The 20,177-nt window shown below is 41.0% G+C and overlaps 1 protein-coding gene across 7 annotated transcripts in view; it reads right to left on the bottom strand.

Annotated features, from left to right (window-relative positions):
• The window catches only part of LOC131101303 (uncharacterized), a 34,419-nt gene extending 16,805 nt beyond the window's left edge, over positions 1 to 17,614 (bottom strand). For 3 of the 7 annotated variants that reach the window (XM_058046215.2, XM_078791950.1, XM_078791949.1), the window contains exons 1-2: positions 16,848 to 17,222; positions 2,113 to 2,331 (exon numbers count right to left, since the gene is read on the bottom strand). In XM_058046215.2, the coding sequence (XP_057902198.2) occupies positions 2,113 to 2,331; positions 16,848 to 16,914 (286 nt within the window). In that variant the 5' untranslated portion in view covers positions 16,915 to 17,222. Of the gene's footprint in view, positions 1 to 2,112; positions 2,332 to 16,847; positions 17,223 to 17,596 lie in introns of those variants that run through there. The other 4 variants (XM_078791951.1, XM_078791953.1, XM_078791948.1 and 1 more) reach the window with 3 other exon arrangements.
• Between the last annotated feature and the right edge of the window lie 2,563 nt (positions 17,615 to 20,177).

The following is a 20,177-nucleotide window of genomic DNA, read 5'->3' as shown; positions in this document are numbered from 1 at the left end:
ATATACTGTCAATCCCGGCTGGTATAATACTAGATGTCATCAAAAAAAAAAAAAACTTCCTCACTCACGGTGCAACAAAAAACAACTCAAGTAGCGCATGTGGGACTCACAATGTAAATATTAATTTCCTCCACTGTATGTAACCAGTAGGCCATGTGTGTCATCCAATCACATACTGTCCTGCAGCACTTCCTCTCCATCACCATGGCAACCTCACTTTTCATCCGTCCTTTTTCCACCTTGGCTGTGCTACATGGATGCGTGCTGCAGTCCATCCCATGTGCAAACCCGCAGTATAAAGAATAATAGTCATTTAATGCACCACCAGTCCCACCCTCTAGGCTACACCATGTCTCTCCATCCCAAATGAGGATTTGGGTTTGGTCCAGAGTCATCTGTGAATGGCTAATGAATGGAACCGCCAGTTGGGAACAAAATGATGTAAGGGTTGCACGTGTATTGAATTTTACATGTGTGCTGGATAGCGCTGAAGGTCAAAGATGATGGGAAGAACCAACACTTTAAATCTAACTCAACTCCGAAACCGTTCTCAGCTAGCGGCACAAACAGGAAGTCCTTTTATGCACTCCCTAGTGTGACCAACCACAGTGGAGTGGGCGTGTCTGAAAGGGCAGGAAGTGGGAGGAATAAACGGGAACCACAAATTTCGAAGAAATACAGCTGAATAGGTGCAGATTCTGGACTTACTAGAAAGCTACACACGATAACCAGCACAGAAAGCTTTCTCGTAAGTCCAGAATCGGTTTTGTTGATGATACAGTATGTTGTATGTTATTCCTGGTTTACTTTGACACTTTCTCATGCACTCCAAATTATTATCATTAGTAAAATTGGTGTGAATATACAGTCATCTCTCGTTTATTTAGGTTAATTAGTTCCAGACCTGATCACAATATTCATTCATTCATTTTCTACCGCTTTTCCTCACGAGGGTCACGGGGGTGCTGGAGCCTATCTCAGCTGTCTTCGGGCGTGAGGCGGGGTACACCCTGGACTGGTCGCCAGCCAATCACAGAGCACATATAGACAAACAACCATTCACACTCACATTCCTACCTATGGACAATTTAGAGTCGCCAATTAACCTAGCATGTTTTTGGAATGTGGGAGGAAACCGGAGTACCCGGAGAAAACCCACGCATGCAGGGTGGAATTGAACTCTGGAACCCTATCTATCCTATAGGAGTCCACAACACAATACGAAGGACGGCAAAATTAGCATAATAGATCCCCTTTATATACATGCAGTGACCATGTAGTAATTATATTCATAAAAATTAATTAACCTTTAGCTGCAATATGTGGTGTTACAGTACCTTTTGGTAGTGGCCTGAGGCTTTGTGAGTGAGTGTGCGGTGAAGCTAGTAGCTAGCTGGTGTGGTGTGGTGAGGTGTCACTACACCAGAAAATTAGTTCTTCGAGGGTTAGCCTCTACAGCAGGGGTGGGCAAATATTTTGACTCGTGGGCCACATTGAGTTAACAAAATTGCCCGGGGGGCCAGAACATATATTTAACACACACACACACACACACACTATTTTATGCTTATAATTTTCCTTGAATTATTTGTCTAATTTTATGTGTAAAAGTGTTATACTATCAGCTATATGTTCTCATTACCTTTTTTCAGGAGCACTTTAAACATCAAACCACATCAAACTATGTCATTTCATTTGACAGTTTTGTTTAGTTTTTTTGTTGTTTTTTTTAACTAAATAAGACATTCCACTTGCAAGTCATGTGGCCAGTTTTTATGTTAAAAGTTGAAATACTTAGAAAGCAACTGGCGGGCCGGATTCAAACACTTGGTGGGCCGCATGTGGCCCCCGGGCCGCAGTTTGCCCACCCCTGCTCTACAGTAACAATGTAGGTCACATTATGTAAATGTAGTGTTTGTTGGCGGTTGGCGATTTTTTCAAAAGGCTTTATAGGCGGCACATGCATTCTTACCTGCCTCTTTTTAGCTGTTTGTATATCTTTAGAACGCACATACTATGTGTTCATGTCTCATATAAAGATTATAGACAATGGGCAACAGTTTAGCTTTAAAACTGAGTGACAGGAAGAGATTTAGAAGATCTATAGCTCACCTTTCTTGGGTTGAGGGGTGCTGCTGGTACCAGGCACCGACTGGCCGGGTTCCGTCTTGCAGGAGGCATCCGTCTCAGTGGGAGTATCTGTTTTGGTGCAGGACTCGCTCTTGGGAGAGAGGTCTGTGATGGCCGAATCGTCCGGCGTCAGGAACACGCTGCTCAAAGACTTTGTGCCTCCATTGTGGATGGTCTGACACTCCCCTTGCAAGGGTAGAGCTGTGGAGAGGATATGCAAATTAGCTCCCATTTTAAATCACATATAACATGTTGGCATCATTGTGTGTTTGTATGCACAGCCAACGACCGACCTTGTTTTTCCGCACGCTTTCCTGATCAAAACCGAGGCGCTGCCTTCAGGAGCGTCATTATCACAAACACTCCAGCCTCATTAGAAATCATTAACCTCACTTTCACACGTCTTTTGCACACACGTCAGCCCATCTGCAGCAAGACGGCGCTCCCTCCCACTTTCCTTGATAATTGCAGCGGAAAAGCATTCCTGTCAGCACGCAAAAACTAGCCTGAATTCACTGTCATAAATAGAACGACAAAGTACACATTTGCATGGACTTTGATGTCATTAGTAAAAAAAATATGCATATTTATATGTTGAATGTTCACGGCACCATTAGTATTCTATTCTATCCCTATCTCTAGGTGTTAGTAACTTTATAATGATGAGATATCTGTCTAAGATGGCTTATTTCCAATTATTATGTCTTTTATTTTGATCAATACAGGTGTAAAAGTGACTATAGGGTTGTTATTTTATGTCTACAGGGCTCTAATACTGGCAAAACCATTTAAAAAGGTTTTCTAACCATATCTTAATATAAATTAACATATTGTGATCAGAGGGCGGCACGGCGGTTGTGTGGTTAGCGCGCAGACCCCACAGCTAGGGTTCCGGGGTTCAATTCCACCCTCGGTCATCTCTGTGTGGAGTTTGCATGTTCTCCCCGTGCATGCGTGGGTTTTCTCCGGGTACTCCGGTTTCCTCCCACATTCCAAAAACATGCTAATTGGCGACTCCAAATTGTCCATAGGTATGAATGTGAGTGTGAATGGTTGTTTGTCTATATGTGCCCTGTGATTGGCTGGCGACCAGTCCAGTCTTCATGGCTGTCGAGAGGCCCGAAGACAGCTGGGATAGGCTCCAGCACCCCCGCGACCCTCGTGAGGAAAAGCAGCAGAAAATGAATGAATGAATATTGTGATCGGGTCTGGAACTAATTAACCTAAAGAAGCGAGAGATGACTGTATATACACACCAATTTTACTAATGATAATAATTTGGAGTGCATGAGAAAGTGTCAAGGCAAACCAGGAATAATACACAAGATACTGTATCACTAACAAAACCGATGTTGAAAAAACTCCAAATGCAGCCCTTCGGGAGGTTCCCTACAGCCACAGCTGTGATATAGTAGACCATGCACCAGAAGGAGACTAATTGAATGGAGGAATTAGTTGATAAACACCCCAAAAAGCTAAAAGACAGCCTGATATCCTCACCGTGACAAAATCATGGTGACAGGAAATAAAGAAATAATCCATCAGCCAAGTCATACAAAGACATATGGACAGAAATATGTTCATGGAGGAGAGCTGGAGGACAAAGAAAGAGGGAAAATAGTCCAATCGTGTTAAAAAAAAAACAGAGTGGGGATGGACAGTGAGAGGCTGGACGCTAACTCTCCTCTCCAGTGATCCAACGATGGGCAGATGGAGAGTGACGCTCTCCGCGGACGAGACCGAGCACTCATTCACCGAAGCACATAAATTACAGATTAACACCGGGCTTCACTCCAACGCACCCCCCACTGTACAGCCAAGTTAAACACTAATGGAAGAACAGCGGCACGTCAAGTTGGATCCAATTTCTTAGGACGAGGCGGCAACGTGAAGAATAAAAACTGTTACTACCTTTAAAAAAAAAAGGGATTAGGGTTTGACAAAAAGAGGATTGCTTCTCCTTGCTTGAGGAGATTATTTGCTCACCACGCGTGGGCTGCTTTTGTTGAGTTTAAAACACTTAACCGACCTTAGAAGTTAGAAAGACACACAGACATCGCTTAAAAAGGATAATCGTTGGATGAAATTCCACATTCTAAATTGGCACAAACACTTACACATTAATATACATGCAAAACAATACTATTTTATGCTCGTTGAAAACCTGCAATGCATGCTGGGAAGCCCACATAGTCACTTCCCCCAACAGGAAGATACCCAGGATGCCCTATGGGTTATAAAATTGGCATCAAATAATGCTGTATGGCATATATATATACAGTGAAGAAAATAAGTATTTGAACACCCTGCTATTTTGCTATTTCTCCCACTTAGAAATCATGGAGGGGTCTGAAATTTTCATCGTAGGTGCATGTCCACTGTGAGAGAGATAAACTAAAAAGAAAAATCCAGAAATCACAATGCATGATTTTTTAACAATTTATTTGTGTGATACAGCTGCAAATAAGTATTTGAACACCTGAGAAAATGAATGTTAATATTTGGTACAGTAGCCTTTGTTTGCTATTACAGAGGTCAAACGTTTCCTGTAGTTTTTCACCAGGTTTGCACACACTGCAGGAGGGATCTTGGCCCACTCCTCCACACAGATCTTCTCTAGATCAGTCAGGTTTCTGGGCTGTCGCTGAGAAACACGGAGTTTGAGCTCCCTCCAAAGATTTTCGATTGGGTTCAGGTCTGGAGACTGGCTGGGCCATGCTAGAACCTTGATATGCTTCTTACGGAGCCACTCCTTGGTTTTCCTGGCTGTGTGCTTCGGGTCGTTGTCGTGTTGGAAGACCCAGCCACGACCCATCTTCAATGCTCTGACAGAGGGAAGGAGGTTGTTCCCCAAAATCTCACAATACACGGCCCCAGTCATCCTCTCTTTAATGCAGTGCACTCGTCCTGTCCCATGTGCAGAAAAACACCCCCAAAGCATGATGCTACCACCCCCATGCTTCACAGTAGGGATGGTGTTCTTCGGATTGTACTCTTCATTCTTCTTCCTCCAAACACGCTTATTGGAATTATGACCAAAAAGTTCTATTTTGGTCTCATCTGACCATAAAACTTTCTCCCATGACTCCTCTGTATCATCCAAATGGTCATATGCAAACTTAAGACGGGCCTTGACATGTGCTGGTTTAAGCAGGGGAACCTTTCGTGCCATGCATGATTTCACATCATGACGTCTTAGTGTATTACCTACAGTAACCTTGGAAACGGTGGTCCCAGCTCTTTTCAGGTCATTGACCAAGTCCTGTCGTGTAGTTCTGGGCTGATTCCTCACCTTTCTTAGAATCATTGAGACCCCACGAGGTGATATCTTGCATGGGGCTCCACTCCGATTGAGATTGACCGTCATGTTTAGCTTCTTCCATTTTCTAATGATAGCTCCAACAGTGGACCTTTTTTCACCAAGCTGCTTGGTAATTGCTCCGTAGCCCTTTCCAGCCTTGTGGAGGTGTACAATTTTGTCTCTGGTGTCTTTGGACAGCTCTTTGGTCTTCGCCATGTTACAAGTTAAAGTCTTACTGATTGTATGGGGTGGACAGGTGTCTTTATGCAGCTAACGACCTCAAACAGGTGCATCTGATTCAGGATGATACATGGAGTGCAGGTGGACTTCTAATGGGCAGACTAACAGGTCTTTCAGGGTCAGAATTCTAGATGATACACAGGTGTTCAAATACTTATTTGCAGCTGTATCACACAAATAAATTGTTAAAAAATCATGCATTGTGATTTCTGGATTTTTCTTTTTAGTTTATCTCTCTCACAGTGGACATGCACCTACGATGAAAATTTCAGACCCCTCCATGATTTCTAAGTGGGAGAAATAGCAAAATAGCAGGGTGTTCAAATACTTATTTTCTTCACTGTATATATATATATATATATATATGTACACATATATATATTTATGTGTAAGGGTTTATTTTTATACTAGGAATGTCCTGATTGGACAACAATATCGGATTATATCTACTACCTGCATCTCAATTCTCCGATATTAGCACACTGATACAAGCACGTTTATCCAGCAGCGACTGGCTAGAGCTCATGTGATCACAGTAACAGCGTTTGTTAGCGTGCTAATAAAGTAGCATTGTACCTTTTTTAACATTTATAAACATTAACATTGTTAGCATGCCAACATTCATATTTTCATATTGCTTGCATGTTATATTGCTTTTTCAGCCATTTTTGGAGGTAGATACTTAATAGAAAGACTGAGTGCTACCATGCTAGGTGTTAACATGCTAACATTAGCATGTTAGTTTTTTGTATTAGCATACTAACATTCATATTTTCATATTGCTTGAGTGTTATATAGCTTTTCAGCCATTTTTATAGGTAGATACTGAGTAGAAAGACTGAGTGCTACCATGCTAACATTAGCATGTTAGTTTTTTCTATTAGCATATGAACATTGTTAGCATGCTAACTAACATTTTCATATTGCTTGAGTCTTGTATAGCTTTTCAGCCATTTTTGTAGGTAGATACTTAATAGAAAGACTGAGTGCTACCATGCTAGGTGTTAACATGCTAACATTAGCATGTTAGTTTATGTATTAGCATATTACAATTGTTAGCATGCTAACACTCATATTTTCATATTGCTTGAGTGTTGTATAGCTTTTCAGACATTTTTATAGGTAGATACTTAAGAGAAAGACTGAGTGCTACCATGCTAGGTGTTAACATGCTAACATTAGCATGTTAGTTTTTTTGTATTGACATATTAACATTGTTAGCATGCTAATATTCATATTTTCATATTGCTTGAGTGTTGTACAGCTTTTCAGATATTTTTATAGGTAGATACTTAAGAGAAAGACTGAGTGCTACCATGCTTAGTTTTTTGTATTAGCGTATTAACATTGTTAGCATACTAACATTAACATTTTCATATTACTTGCATGTTATATAGCTTTTTCAGACATTTTTATCGGTAGATACTTAAGAAAAAGACTACGATGCTAGGTGTTGACATGCTAACAGTAGCATGTTAGTTTTTTGTATTGACATATTAACATTGTTAGCATGCTAATATTCATATTTTTGCCGGGGGTGAACTAAATTAAACAGACCGTTTGGGTCGGAAACAGGAAGTCTGTGCGGGTTATTGTGTAGCACTGCTCTATAGCAGTCCAAAACAGGTATTATACTCAATACAACGCCCCAAAATGTCTCTAGATGGAATGTCTCTGAGGAATGCAAACCCCTGTGAAAAGGTAGGCATAAACTATGTCAAATTATAAAAATTGTCAAGAATAGTTCTTGAAATGGAGGTAAATGCACCAATATTAGCACTGCAACACCCTTGTCCCGTAGATTGGTGATTCCCAAGTGATCGTGATAAGATGCACATAAAGTTACGGAGCAAAGACTGACGGTGGTGCAAGACAGCAATCATCACATGACAGCGTGAGTTGCATTAACCCAGTTGTTACCAGGGTGTGGTTTTGTTGTCTGTAATCACATCGCCATGTTATAAATCCTTCCCTTGAAAGAACAAGAACCATCTTTGACTCTCCAGTCTTATGCTTCCGAATTCCAGAGTCATTGGATTAGAAATTCAACTCAAACAGGCAACACACACCCACACACACACACACACACATCAGGCCGAGTGGATGGATGGACAGAATCACAAATTCAACCCACCCGTCCGTCCGTCCGTCACCCCCCACAGCTATCTCAGGTTTCTGTGCCACTGTGACAGACTCTGGCTTTATAAATAGCAACAGGCACCATACTGAGAATGTGGGCCATAAAAGGGGCGGGCGTCTGCCGAGGCACCTTGGGAGTCGACCACAGGCAGACGGAACCACACATGGCATGATATTTCCTGCACATATTTAACTTTATAATAACATATATAACATATAATAAGCAGTCCGGTTAATATGAAGCCATAGATGACCGGAATCAGAGCCGGTCCAAGTGGCTCATGTTGCAGGAAGATTCCGGACACTCTCACACATCCTTTTCCCAGTGTTTGTTTTTAAAATGCTATACAGGACAGATGGTTTGTCGTTGAAATTATGAGGGGTTGCAAATTTCATCTGGTTTTTCACCTTCTTCATCACATTTGTGTCCAGTTTTAACACGATTAGAGCCCTCTAGACATGAAATAACACCCCTATAGTCACCATAGTAGTCGTATTACCCAAAATTGTATACATAACAACAGAAGCCACTTAAGACTTGGGAATACTTGTGCGGTTTTAGCTTGGCGTGGGTTATGGCTGCAACAATAGACAGTGTTATTAGGATTTAGGTCTGTTATTAATAATTCCAACCTGCAATAAAAGCCTGTTGTTCCGGCGATCAAGTCTGGTGCTTGTGTGTCTCACTGAATGTTAATGTAACATTACTGACACCTAGTGACCAGTATAGTATCTTTGAATGCGTCTTCTGAATGCTTTATATTTGTATTTTAGTTCATTTAGCCATTTTAATGCTCTATTCAGAAGCAAAGTAATTTAGACAAAAAGTACATAAAATGTGCTTCATTCAGAATATTTTTTGACCAATGTTAGGCTGTATTTAACCACAATACAGCATGATTTATTAATATATTCTTGATTGATTGGAACCGAAGGGTAAAAAGTAGATCTTTTCTTAAGTAGCCTCAATGGTTAAGAATGCTTAACTTCCACGTCGTTAGGAGTTTTGGGCATGAACGTGTGTTTGTGATGAGTGGCGCATGTTCTTAAATCTGGGTCAGACCACCTCAGGAATCTCTGGCATCCGCAACTCAACTTCCACACATGTATACAACCAACACTCGACAGTCGTCCCTTGTTACGTCGCGGTAAATGCTCGCCGTTTTCGTGAAAGGCAAGTTTTATGCAGTATTCTGATGACTAGGCGTTGGTAATATTTCATTATTGAGGCATGACTGCACGGGGTCAGCCATAGAGTGAGAAGAAGTTCTCCTCCCATTTGGTGTGGAAGTGGTAGGTTTTGGGCTTCTTTGTCCTTCTGCCCACTCCGTTTAAAACCCTTTTTTACCTTTAGAACATACTAAATAAATTGAAGGATAAATAGTGAGCTCGTTTAAAACCATAGTCATCTCTTATATTTGAGCAATGTGGTGTAAACAACGAATAGTAAGAGTGTAAAGATGAATATAGGGGTGTTATTTCATGTCTACAGGGCTCTCATAATTGTACAGATTGGATTTAGACATTCAATCAGGTTTTCTATGCTCTAACTACAAAAACATTCAATTTACTAATATTGATATTGAATTCTACTTTGCAGAATTTCATTTTTTTTTAGATAGCTAGATAGATTTTTTTTATTGTCATTGCACAACAACACAGCAGTGAAATTGCTAACGAAATGTCGTTGCCTGGCTCCCGTATAATAATAAATATTAAATAATAATGTCCACAATAAAAAAGGGATGACTGTTTGTCTTGCATATGTTTACACAGCACACAGCCTCCTAATGACCAGAGGTTATCATTACACTAATGTATACGTACATCATAAAAAAAAGGTATATAAGGTGAACTATAGAATGAATCCAACAGGATGTGTTTGAGTGCCGCTCTCCACTTCCTGCGTGGATTAAAAACACGGAAATGCTCACAAGCAACCAAGTGTCCACGCCCTGGGGGGAGAAGGAGAGGAAGCACATTCCTGAGTTGTTGTGCGCAACAACAATCAGGGACATGTCAAGTTCCAGTGTCGGAGGGAATAGTGCGTGTGTGTGTGTGTGACATTCCCTGAATATTATCTTTTATATCAATTGGTGCATTTCTCCCAAGCTGCCACCCGAGACAAACAACAATAGAAGCCAGAAGAAGTTCAGTGAGTTCAACATCAATCATGCATGATGGAAAACAAACAAACAAATTGTTGTAAACACTAATTTGGAGGCCACATGGACGCCGCGCCAACCTTTGAACCCTGCTGATCGTCATGAGAGTTCACCAGACCAACAGCTGTGTTTGCAATATACGCTAGGGTACGACAACAGATACTAACCACTGGCACCAATCAAGAAACACTGCTTCTCTGTAATAACAATAGGAGTACAACAGGCCAATCACATGGGTGTCAGCAGCTGTTTTTGTACAAACATTCACCATTTACACACATTCATTTACACACATTCATGTACGCACAAAAGGAAAATTAATCAACAGAACAACAGATATTGAAATAATAAATTCACTGTAGTGGACGCCTAATAAATGGATCATTCTAGTATAGTTGAGGTCAAAGGAATTATTCATTTATTTTCTACCGCTTAACCTCACGAGTGTCAAGAGGCGGGGGTCCACTCTGGACTGGTCGCCAGCCAATCACAGGGCACATATAGACAAACAACCATTCACACTCACATTCATACCTATGGACAATTTGGAGTCGCCAATTAACCTAGTATGTTTTTGGAAAGTGGGAGGAAACCGGAGTACCCGGAGAAAACCCACGCATGCACGGGGAGAATATGCAAACTAAACACAGAGATGACCGAGGTTGGAATTGAACCTGGTTCTCCTAGCTGTGAGGTCTACGCACTAACCACACATCCGCCGTGCAGCCCCAAAGGAATTGTATTTTTCAAAAAAAAATAACTATGCAAAAGAAATACTGCTCTTTAACACAGCTGGAAAGACAGCATTTCCAGAAATGCTCCAAACATTTTACAGACAGTACTTATTGCCTGTGAGAAAATATACTGTCACCAATGGCAATTCCACAACTTTACAACAGTGAAAGATGACATATTAAAGTATTTGATACAGGAAGTTAAGCCTACGAAAACAAAACAAGATTTTAACATTACTTTTTTTTAAAGTACAATGACAAAATATGACTAAAAATATTTTCCATTCACCTAAACCCATCTCAGAGAACACAATCTGAAAGAACAAACAAACAAAAAAAGATAAGATAAGAAAGAGGTGAAATGTCTGGTGATCACAAGGCTTCCACACGACAGCGCTTGTGAGAGTCAAAGCAGCCTCTGTGAGAGGAAGAAGAAGGCAGGAAGTGGCTCCTTTGAGAGGAGGGATCTCCAGATGCTTTTAAACAAAGAAGTGGGTTACCCAGTCACAAAGCCAGAACGCAGGATGTAGCATGAATCATGGATGAATCATCCCTTATTCACATTTTCCAGGTTCGCTTTTCACCAACTCTGAGTTGATACTAAAAAAAAGGGTCAAAGATGGTCCAAGTTTTAAGGCGGACAACATAGTTCTGGACCTGGCCTGAAGTCAGAAAGTTTCATATATATATATATATATATATATATATATATAAAACTAAGCTATGGTGATCAAGGACATGACGTAAACAAAGACAAATCTCTATCTTTAAGTCACAGCATGGAATCTCTAAAAAAAAAAAGAAAACTAAAAGAAAGAAAACTCAAGCAATAATGTCTACAAAAGAATAATCAAACAATGGTAACTGATCATGATAACTGTCTAGACCTGGTTTATGGGCATGTGAGTCTGTCAACCTGCAGTTGATGCTGTTGTTTTTGTCTCTTTTTGTCTTTTCTTTTCTATCCCCTCCTGCTCCCACTCCAAATTTTCATAGCAAAAACCTCAACTAAAGCCAAATAATACTCCATATAACAGGGAAGGTGTAGCTTACACTTACACACAGAAAATCTGTTTAGCATGTAAGGACATTTAGATCAATAATACTATCTGTCCTAATGGCTGGACAGGACAAAAAAAAAAAAGACTTGGTGATATGACTTTCTACCACCAGTCAACAAAAGCGTCAACATGGTAACCACAGCTGACCCGGCTCCCTCCTAACATTCTTGTTTTGGACTCATAAAGTAGGGCATAGCTCCGCGTGGCTGAGTCATGCTGGCCTTACAAAGTGCACCCCCGTCTGAGGTGAGGTGATGGACTAATCCTGGTTAAGGTCGTCTTTCAATCAATGCGGGCAGCCTGGCCTTCCACCTAAATCATTCCCGGAAAACATTAAGTCTTAAATGATATGTTGTCAAATATTGTATTTGTGTTCTACAAGCGCAGTGGGAATGTAGTTAAAGACCACCGGATTCCCCAATATTCATACGCTTATATTCAATATCCAATTCCTTCCCCCTTTGAGGAGAAGGGGAGGGGGGTGTCTCATTGCAGCTCTGAGCGGTGCCAAATGCAATTGATAGGGAAATCGAGCCAAGCGGAGACTGACCCCGGTATACAAGTTGAGATCTATGGAGTGTTTTATTCGTGCCAAATCGGCACTCAATATCATTTTAAAAGCCCAATGAAATGAACAGGATGGGGGCCCTTTAAACTTAGGTCGCAGACCTAAAGGTAGAACCTTAGAATAGTGGGCTATTGGATTCGAGGAGTCTCATTCGACTATGCACTATATCTACCGTGCTTATTTGCAGGCCTGTCACGATAATACATTTTGCTTGTCAATAATTGTGCTGCAAAATTATCATAGCTAATCGATACAATAGAGAACATTTATTGAGACATTTTTTCCATTAATTACATAGCATAAAAGTGACCCTATTGAATGGTTGCATTTGTTTTCCAGTGCAGCTAGCGACACCGTCTGTGAGCGCGCACTATTTTGTTTCTATTTACAAACGCCTCAGTAAGCATTGGCTACAACCTCCAGCGGTAGTTTTTTTTCCCAGTTGGGAAAACTGGAAAGGATGGTTGTGTTTCTGGCGTGCATATAAATTGGTCATATTCCCCTTCTTTCTTGTAGCTACTTTTGACCTTTTTGATTCTGTTAAAAATGAAATATTCCCACACGGGGGCTGTTATGTTCACCTTAGAAACCAACCAACCAGTATATGTTTTCTCACAAAGCTAATTTGCTGCTAGCTGGCTGCTAGCACTCTGTATTCACTCACTAGTAGCCTACTAAACAACAGAGACAAATGCAGAGTGAAGCCTCTTGTCAGCTCAGTCAGCCTGTGTGAGACAGAGAGATATGTCAATTGACGGCAGCATAATTATCGACCATTAATTGATTTACTAATTATCATTACAGGCTTACTTTTGTATTTTTTTTGTCTTACAGGTGAAAATGAGACCTCTTTGTCGAGAACACCATGAGCTCTGCTTTTTTTTTTTTTTAAGAAAAACCACCAACAAGTAAAATCTGACAAATCAGGTTCGACGATGAAGACAGCCCTAGCCGATACAAGATGGAGGGCAGCATCACTGTCGAGCGCTTCAAAAGGTAATCAATTGTACTGCTGCAGTATGAGAAAGCTGCACTCGAACTGGTTCTAACTGCTCAAAATAACCACCAGGGAGATGCAGAAGCAACACATTTTGGACGCATGTGTGTACATATGTCATTTTGTTGTCTCCGCCCCTTTACATTCTAATATTAGAATCTGCACGTCCTGAAAAATGATGGCTGCTGGGTGGCGTGTGAGTGATTGTCAAGCGGACAATAACATAGACTTTGTGTGTGTGTGTGTGTGTGTGTGTGTCAAGGCCAAAGCAGTAGAGTGGTGCTGCATCTGTTAGTGATTCCCCCTGAGGTCAGAGCGTCACATCAACACAAACATGCAGTGTGTTTGCCACACAGCTGAGTCTCTACTGTATATGGCTAAAGCTATTACTAGTTTTAGCACAAATTAAACGCATTTGTTGCCACAATGGCTAATCGAGCCAAATGTGATGTGACAGGTCTATTTGGGACTAAACTCTGCCTCACACAGGCAATAATCCTCCAAAACAGGATTAATAACATCAATGCCGATTCATACATTTTTGAGGAGGGGCAACATGAGTAATCTGCGTATAAGCCCCGAGGAAGTAGAATGGAGAGGCCTCTCGTTTTCCTGCACAGGCGTCATGAATGTGATTTATAGCATCTGCACTGGGCTGCGCTGACGTGGAGCATGCACCGGGAAGCGCCGTGCACTCCTTATTTTCTTGGACTTCCCTCCAATCACTGCAGTTTCCAGCTCCTCAGAATGATCCCAAGCCGACCTATTCCACTTGTCCCCCCTACGCTAACAGAGCTGTGAGTTCTATTGAACTTTATTGCTGCACTATATGATAGTCGGTAATAACAATAATTACTCTTTACCAATAAAGACAAACTTCACCCACAAAAATATGGATCTTGACCTGCTAGTTTATGCGTCCCTCGGTGGAAAAAGTATGCACACCCCTGCCTTAAACATTGCTTCAAGCTTGAGTAAATTGTTAATAAAAAAGCTGCAGTTCAGTTCAGCAAATGTGAAAATTGTTAGTAGTTCACGTAAAGAAATGTAGTAGCCTTCACTGCAATATTTGTTTTCTACCAAAACAGATGCATTCATGTCAGCCTTAATAATGAACACCACTCCAGAAAATTATTTGAAATATATGGATCAATATATGGAGCCTCACATGCATTGATTTATGATTCAAGGTACCTGGAAACCTCGCTATTTCACTATTGAAGTACTATACTTTGTACTCCTCTAAGTAAAGCGACACCTCATACTGTCTGAACTTCAATCTTCTAAACGGGGCTCACGTCAGCTGGTGTTCAGTGAGCCAACAACATTACGTCATCATAGCTCTGAAGCAGGCCCGGACAAAAGGGAGTGAGTGGAAGTCTCATGATGACTTTCACAGTGGAGAATTTGAATGAGAACTTGAGATTCTGACTGCAAGGCAACACAGCAGGGAAGAACAAAGAGAAGCGAAATATCCCCAAGTCTACCATATCACGATAGGAACAAGCCTCCTGCCCTGGCTATCGTGGCGATGCTGGCATTTTAGGTCTCCACTTCGAGTATTTTGGGATTATGATTGCCTTTCAGAGCTCCGCATGCACACTAGTCTGCAAAAAGCAAACAAACCTCCGGCTCGGGATCTTCTTCTTTTGTCTTCCCTTTAGCTATTTTTACAAGCCTGAGACTCGCCGAGAAGAGGAGACACCACAGACAAAGAATGTTTCTGTTTATCCAGCGCCCCTGCCTTTTTCGGTGCGTCACATTCCTGATAACGTCACATGCCGGAGCTCTCGGTAGAAGGACCGGCGACTGACACGCTCTTGTTCGATAGCAACACAAAATAGAACCTAAAATGAGGCTTGTAATGAGAAGCTGGGTAGTACTGTCGTCTTGCTAACAAGTAAGGCTGCAGCCTCGTTTCTATGCCTTCATTGAGGATGAATCTGCTCCATCAAGTGGAGTAAACCCTCGGAAAACCAAATATTGTCTTACTTTGATCATTCAAAAACTGATAATCACCTTTTAATTATGCTTTTAAACATTATTACAGCCTTCTAAATCATGGCTTGAGTCGGCAAAATAGTCGGATGCAATCCAAACACATCAATACACAGGACGCTCAAAGTAACCTACCTACTAACATACTAACATGCCAAAGAAATACCCATATATTATCTGCCGCAAGGCATGCTGGGTAGCTTGTGGTACTCTTTTTTTGCTCAAATGTGGCCGTGTTTTTGTCACATTTTTGCTAGGTGTTGAGGAAGCTGTCGCAAAAGTAAACAAGGAGTTAACATACTAACATGCCAAAGAAATACCCATATATTATCTGCTGCAAGGCATGCTGGGTAGCTTGTGGTACTCTTTTTTTTTTTTTTGTCCAAATGTTGCCGTGTTTTTGTCACATTTTTGCTGGGTGTTGAGGAAGCTGTCACAAAAGTAAACAAGGAGTTAAGATACTTTTGATACTTTGAGCCTGTGTGTTATTGCTCATAGTTCAGGTTGTTGTTGTTGTTGCACCTGGACTACCCAGCATGCTTTGCAGGCCCTTAAGGCTCACATAACAGTGTCAAAATTGGACTTTCGTGTGAAATTTTGCGCAAACGTTGGTTAATTTAAATTATAGGGGGATGAAACTCACAGCCATGTGACGTTTTCCCCGTTTCCCCTACGATTCTATTGTTTGGAGTTTGAAAAAGCTAACCTACTAGGACCCTTGGGGCCCATATGGGACTTAATATACCCCCGTTACAAATTATTTACAAAGTTACAAATATTTTTGATATGCAATAATCCTGATTTTTTTTTTCTGAATTGTCCACAAAGAGCAGATATTTCATATGTTTGGGCTCCGGCGGTGTCCCTTGGAGTAGGATAGGCTCCAGCACACACACCCTGTCCACATGATAGAACCTGCATGAATGGGTGTATTCTGTATTCAACTACACTCATCAATAATGAATCAAAAGGCTTAAAAATACAGAAGCCATAATAACACCCACTTGTAAGGCCTCTCCCTATAGTGTTCCTCCGAGATCCATGCATAGACACCCACACGTGCATGCACCAAATACGCACCATGGTTACAAGCATGAAGATGCTACATGTCTACATAGGAAGGAGGGGGGGGGGGGGCAGGGCTGATAGGGACACCTTCCATGAAGACAGACAGGTCAAGGAGAGATGAAGGGTGGATGCTTGTCTTAATCTACCCAATTGCATCAATAGGAAAGGGTAGATAAAGGTTTTTTTTAATGGAAGCATCTTTGCAGACACTGCATTTGAGTAGAGAAATGTTTTTTGCAGAGATGTGCTGTGTCTGCATTACTAATGAAGACCAGTGCAGCTCGGTGCAGCATTTCCACTAAGGGAAGAATCCAAAATGGGCTTTCAGAGCTTTTGACACTACACTGATACGACATGAACAGACATTACATATGTAAGAGAATATTCCATTATCATTTTTTTTTACACTTCTCCAGTCTGACCTATATTAATGCAGCCATACTTACATTTGTCTGTCAGTGTTAGTTTCTCCTCAAAATGATGTCCAAGCTCCTTATAATCCATTGTTTCCATTCAGGCGGATTGCAGGGATTTTCCGGTTGCTGTCATTCCTCAAAAGTGTCCCAAGTACAGGAGCTGAAACTCACCCGGTGCAGATCAGCCAAACACGCCCTTGCTAAAAAAAAAAAAAAATCCAACCGGAATAGAAGGAAAGCGACACAAAAACAGTAAAATTAGTTCAATACCACCCGGAAAACGACAATGAAATGTGAAATTATGAGTGTTTTGCTGATTTTAACCAATGACACTACGAGGGCGAATGTGTCTTCTGTGGAAAACACAGCGAGAATAAACCTTTCAATGGTTCGTACCGCAAAATATGTCGTCAAGACACAGTCATAACATAGCAACTTCCGGTTGTAGGTTCCTTTAAAAAATGTGACACTTGCTGTGTATTTTCACTATAGTCCAACTATATAATTAGTTACTATGATCCTCAGTTGTAAATACTTAAAAATACATGATAGAGTTGTATTAATCGTACCTAAAGATATATTTTCTTGTGGAGGCGAGACGTAATTTCCGGTTGTTGTCCTGTTTACCCAGTGAGCAACTTGACGTCTTTGCTAGTTGAGAAAACCGCATGCCGGAAAACCGGACTTTACCATGTACGCCGACAACAAACTAAATCAATCTGTACATTCTTACACTCTAAAAACATGTTCCGAAATCCCAAACCCTAAATCTTAATCACCTATCTTTTTAATTTCGCCCGAGGCTTCCACTGAAGGACGTACTTGCTTTCTTTTCGAAAGTCTACGAATGGTTTGATCCATCAGATGATTTCCAGCAGCTGAAAGCAGACCTTCTGTTTAGAAGAGACTTGTTGTGTGGTCTGTAATCACAACATAATATATCCCAAATTCACGCCTTGACAAGCGGAGTAAAAGGTAGCGAGATGCAAGCTGTCTCCCTCATTAAAATGCATGCATTAATGTGAGCATAAAAGGTCATTTTTATATGAATAAAAGTGACAAGGAATTATCTGTCTTGCAGTGCCAAGCCTATTAAATATTAATATGAACATCTTACTACTGGAGGATGACGTCTGTGCTGGTAAGAAAACAATTGGCAGGCAGGATTTCTATTATTCTTGACTCATTTTTTATGTATATGAAAAAGTCTAGGTTTTATAAATAGATGGGACCATCACAACCACTCTTTGGCTATTTTGATTTAAAATTCATATCAATTATTGATACGGGTTATGTACTCGCATGCATCCTAAATGACGCGTGTTAAGAATGTAAATATTAGACTAGCAAAAGACAGGAAGTGTCAGCTTGCCTTTCTTAGTCATCAGCACCACAGTTAGATCCACATGACATCCCTAACTCCTAAAAAAAATCAAGTTATGAAGCATTCAACAACAATGGCCACACTGTAAACGTGTGCTATTTTATAACATCTGCTGTTGGTCATGTGTTGTGTTAAAAAAATACGAATAAAAAAAACAGAAGAGTGAGGGAGACTTAATATTCAGACACAACAACAACATATATGTTAATGACTAAGCCACTACTACACTACACTACTGGTTTCAGTTGGTAGCAGAGATGGGGATGCTGAAGTTCTCATTTGGGAGTGACCAGGATGGATAGGATCAGGAACAAGTACATCAGGGGGGACATTACATGTTAGATGCATTGGAGATAAAGTCAGAGAGGCCAGACTGAGATGGTTGGTTTCAGTTTGAGGATGGCCAAACATTCTCCTTCAGGATTTTTTTTGGTAGGATCATATCCTCCAAGTCCTGAAGCAGCAAAACAGCCCCATACCATCACACTACCACCACCTTATTTTACTGTTGGTGGAATATAATAGGGTACACAAAGTTCAACTTTTGTCTAGTCCGACCACAGTATTTTCTCATAAGTCTTGGGGGTGGAGGGGGGGGGGTCAAGCTGTTTTCTGGCAAAATTAAGACCTGCAAGTGAGGCCTGCAATTATTTGGATGTTGTTGTGGGAGTTTTTTTATGATTCTCCTCTAATAATAAAAAAAAAAAAACTCAGACGGAGATGGTTGGTTTCAGTTTGAGGATCGCCGAACATTCTCCTTCAGGATTTTTTTGGTAGGATCATATCCTCATATCCAAGTCCTGAAGCAGCAAAACAGTCCCAGACCATCACACTACCACCACCATATTTTACTGTTGGTGGAATATAATGGGGTACACAAAGTTCAACTTTTGTCTAGTCCGACCAGAGTATTTTCCCATCGGGGGGCAAAGTGTTTTCTGGCAAAATTAAGACCTGCAAGTGAGGCCTGCAATTATAATAATTATAATCTAATAATTAAAAAAACAACACACCACTGTAAGTGTACACAAAAGAATGTAGGAAAGACCAGCACATTAGACATGCATGTGGCCCCCTCTGTGTTTCTCCTGCAAGTGTCCCTTTTGATGGGGAGTGCATGTCCACACTTGTCTGCACCAGACTGAATCGCAGGGTGGATCAGAGAGCCTCCCATCATTCCACAGAGGCATATATAATTGCAGCTCCTCCACACAAAAGCGTCACAAAAAAATAATAAACCCCAGAACAGCCTGCAGTAATGCTTGTCTAGATCCTTTTTAAGAGTTCTTTTGACTGCATTGCGGTTGACAAAAGGGGTTATAAAATGTTTTTAGCACTGTAAAAAAACGGAAAAAAAGCGTAGGTATACATATTTGGAGAAAGCGGGGGCTGAAGTCACAATCTGAATATAACTACAGCTGTTATGGTGTGGGAGTGGAGCAGTTGTTAAGAGGGTGAAAAATCTGCCAGTGATTTCCTTGCAAGCAGATGACAGCGTGGTTTAAGCATGCATCACATTCTCTCAAAACTGCGTGAGGGTATAAATAAACAGCTCTTTGGCACCATCTGGATTAGTTCATTTACTCTACATTAACCAGCAGACGCTATTTTAGAGTCACAAACGCCAAAACAGAAAGCTATGGACTCCATGTTTCAAACAGTATTCTGATACAGGGAGTGATCGGTTTGCCCGATACGCCATCCCAGCCTCATGGCCACTCAAGTCACATTGCACACAGGAGTCCAACCCTCCAGCAGTTGGCACTCCTGTGTCATCACAAGCTATCAGCTGTTCCAGTGGCAGGCCCGATGACTAGACCTACAGCAGCTGGGACTGTAGCAACTCTCATCCGCGTTATCAGTGTTGCTGTTCAATATTGCGAATTTAAAAGTCATTTACAGAATAGCTGGCAACAGTGCACGCACCTCACTCTGTTTTTTTTCTTCATTTTCTACATAAAATGGGAATATATGTT

This window comes from Doryrhamphus excisus, linkage group LG7 (assembly GCF_037039965.1).
Source record: "Doryrhamphus excisus strain RoL-2023G ecotype Guam linkage group LG7, RoL_Dexc_Guam_v1.1, whole genome shotgun sequence".
NCBI classification, from domain to species: Eukaryota; Metazoa; Chordata; class Actinopteri; order Syngnathiformes; family Syngnathidae; genus Doryrhamphus; species Doryrhamphus excisus.
This window is presented reverse-complemented; position numbering and strand designations above follow the sequence as displayed.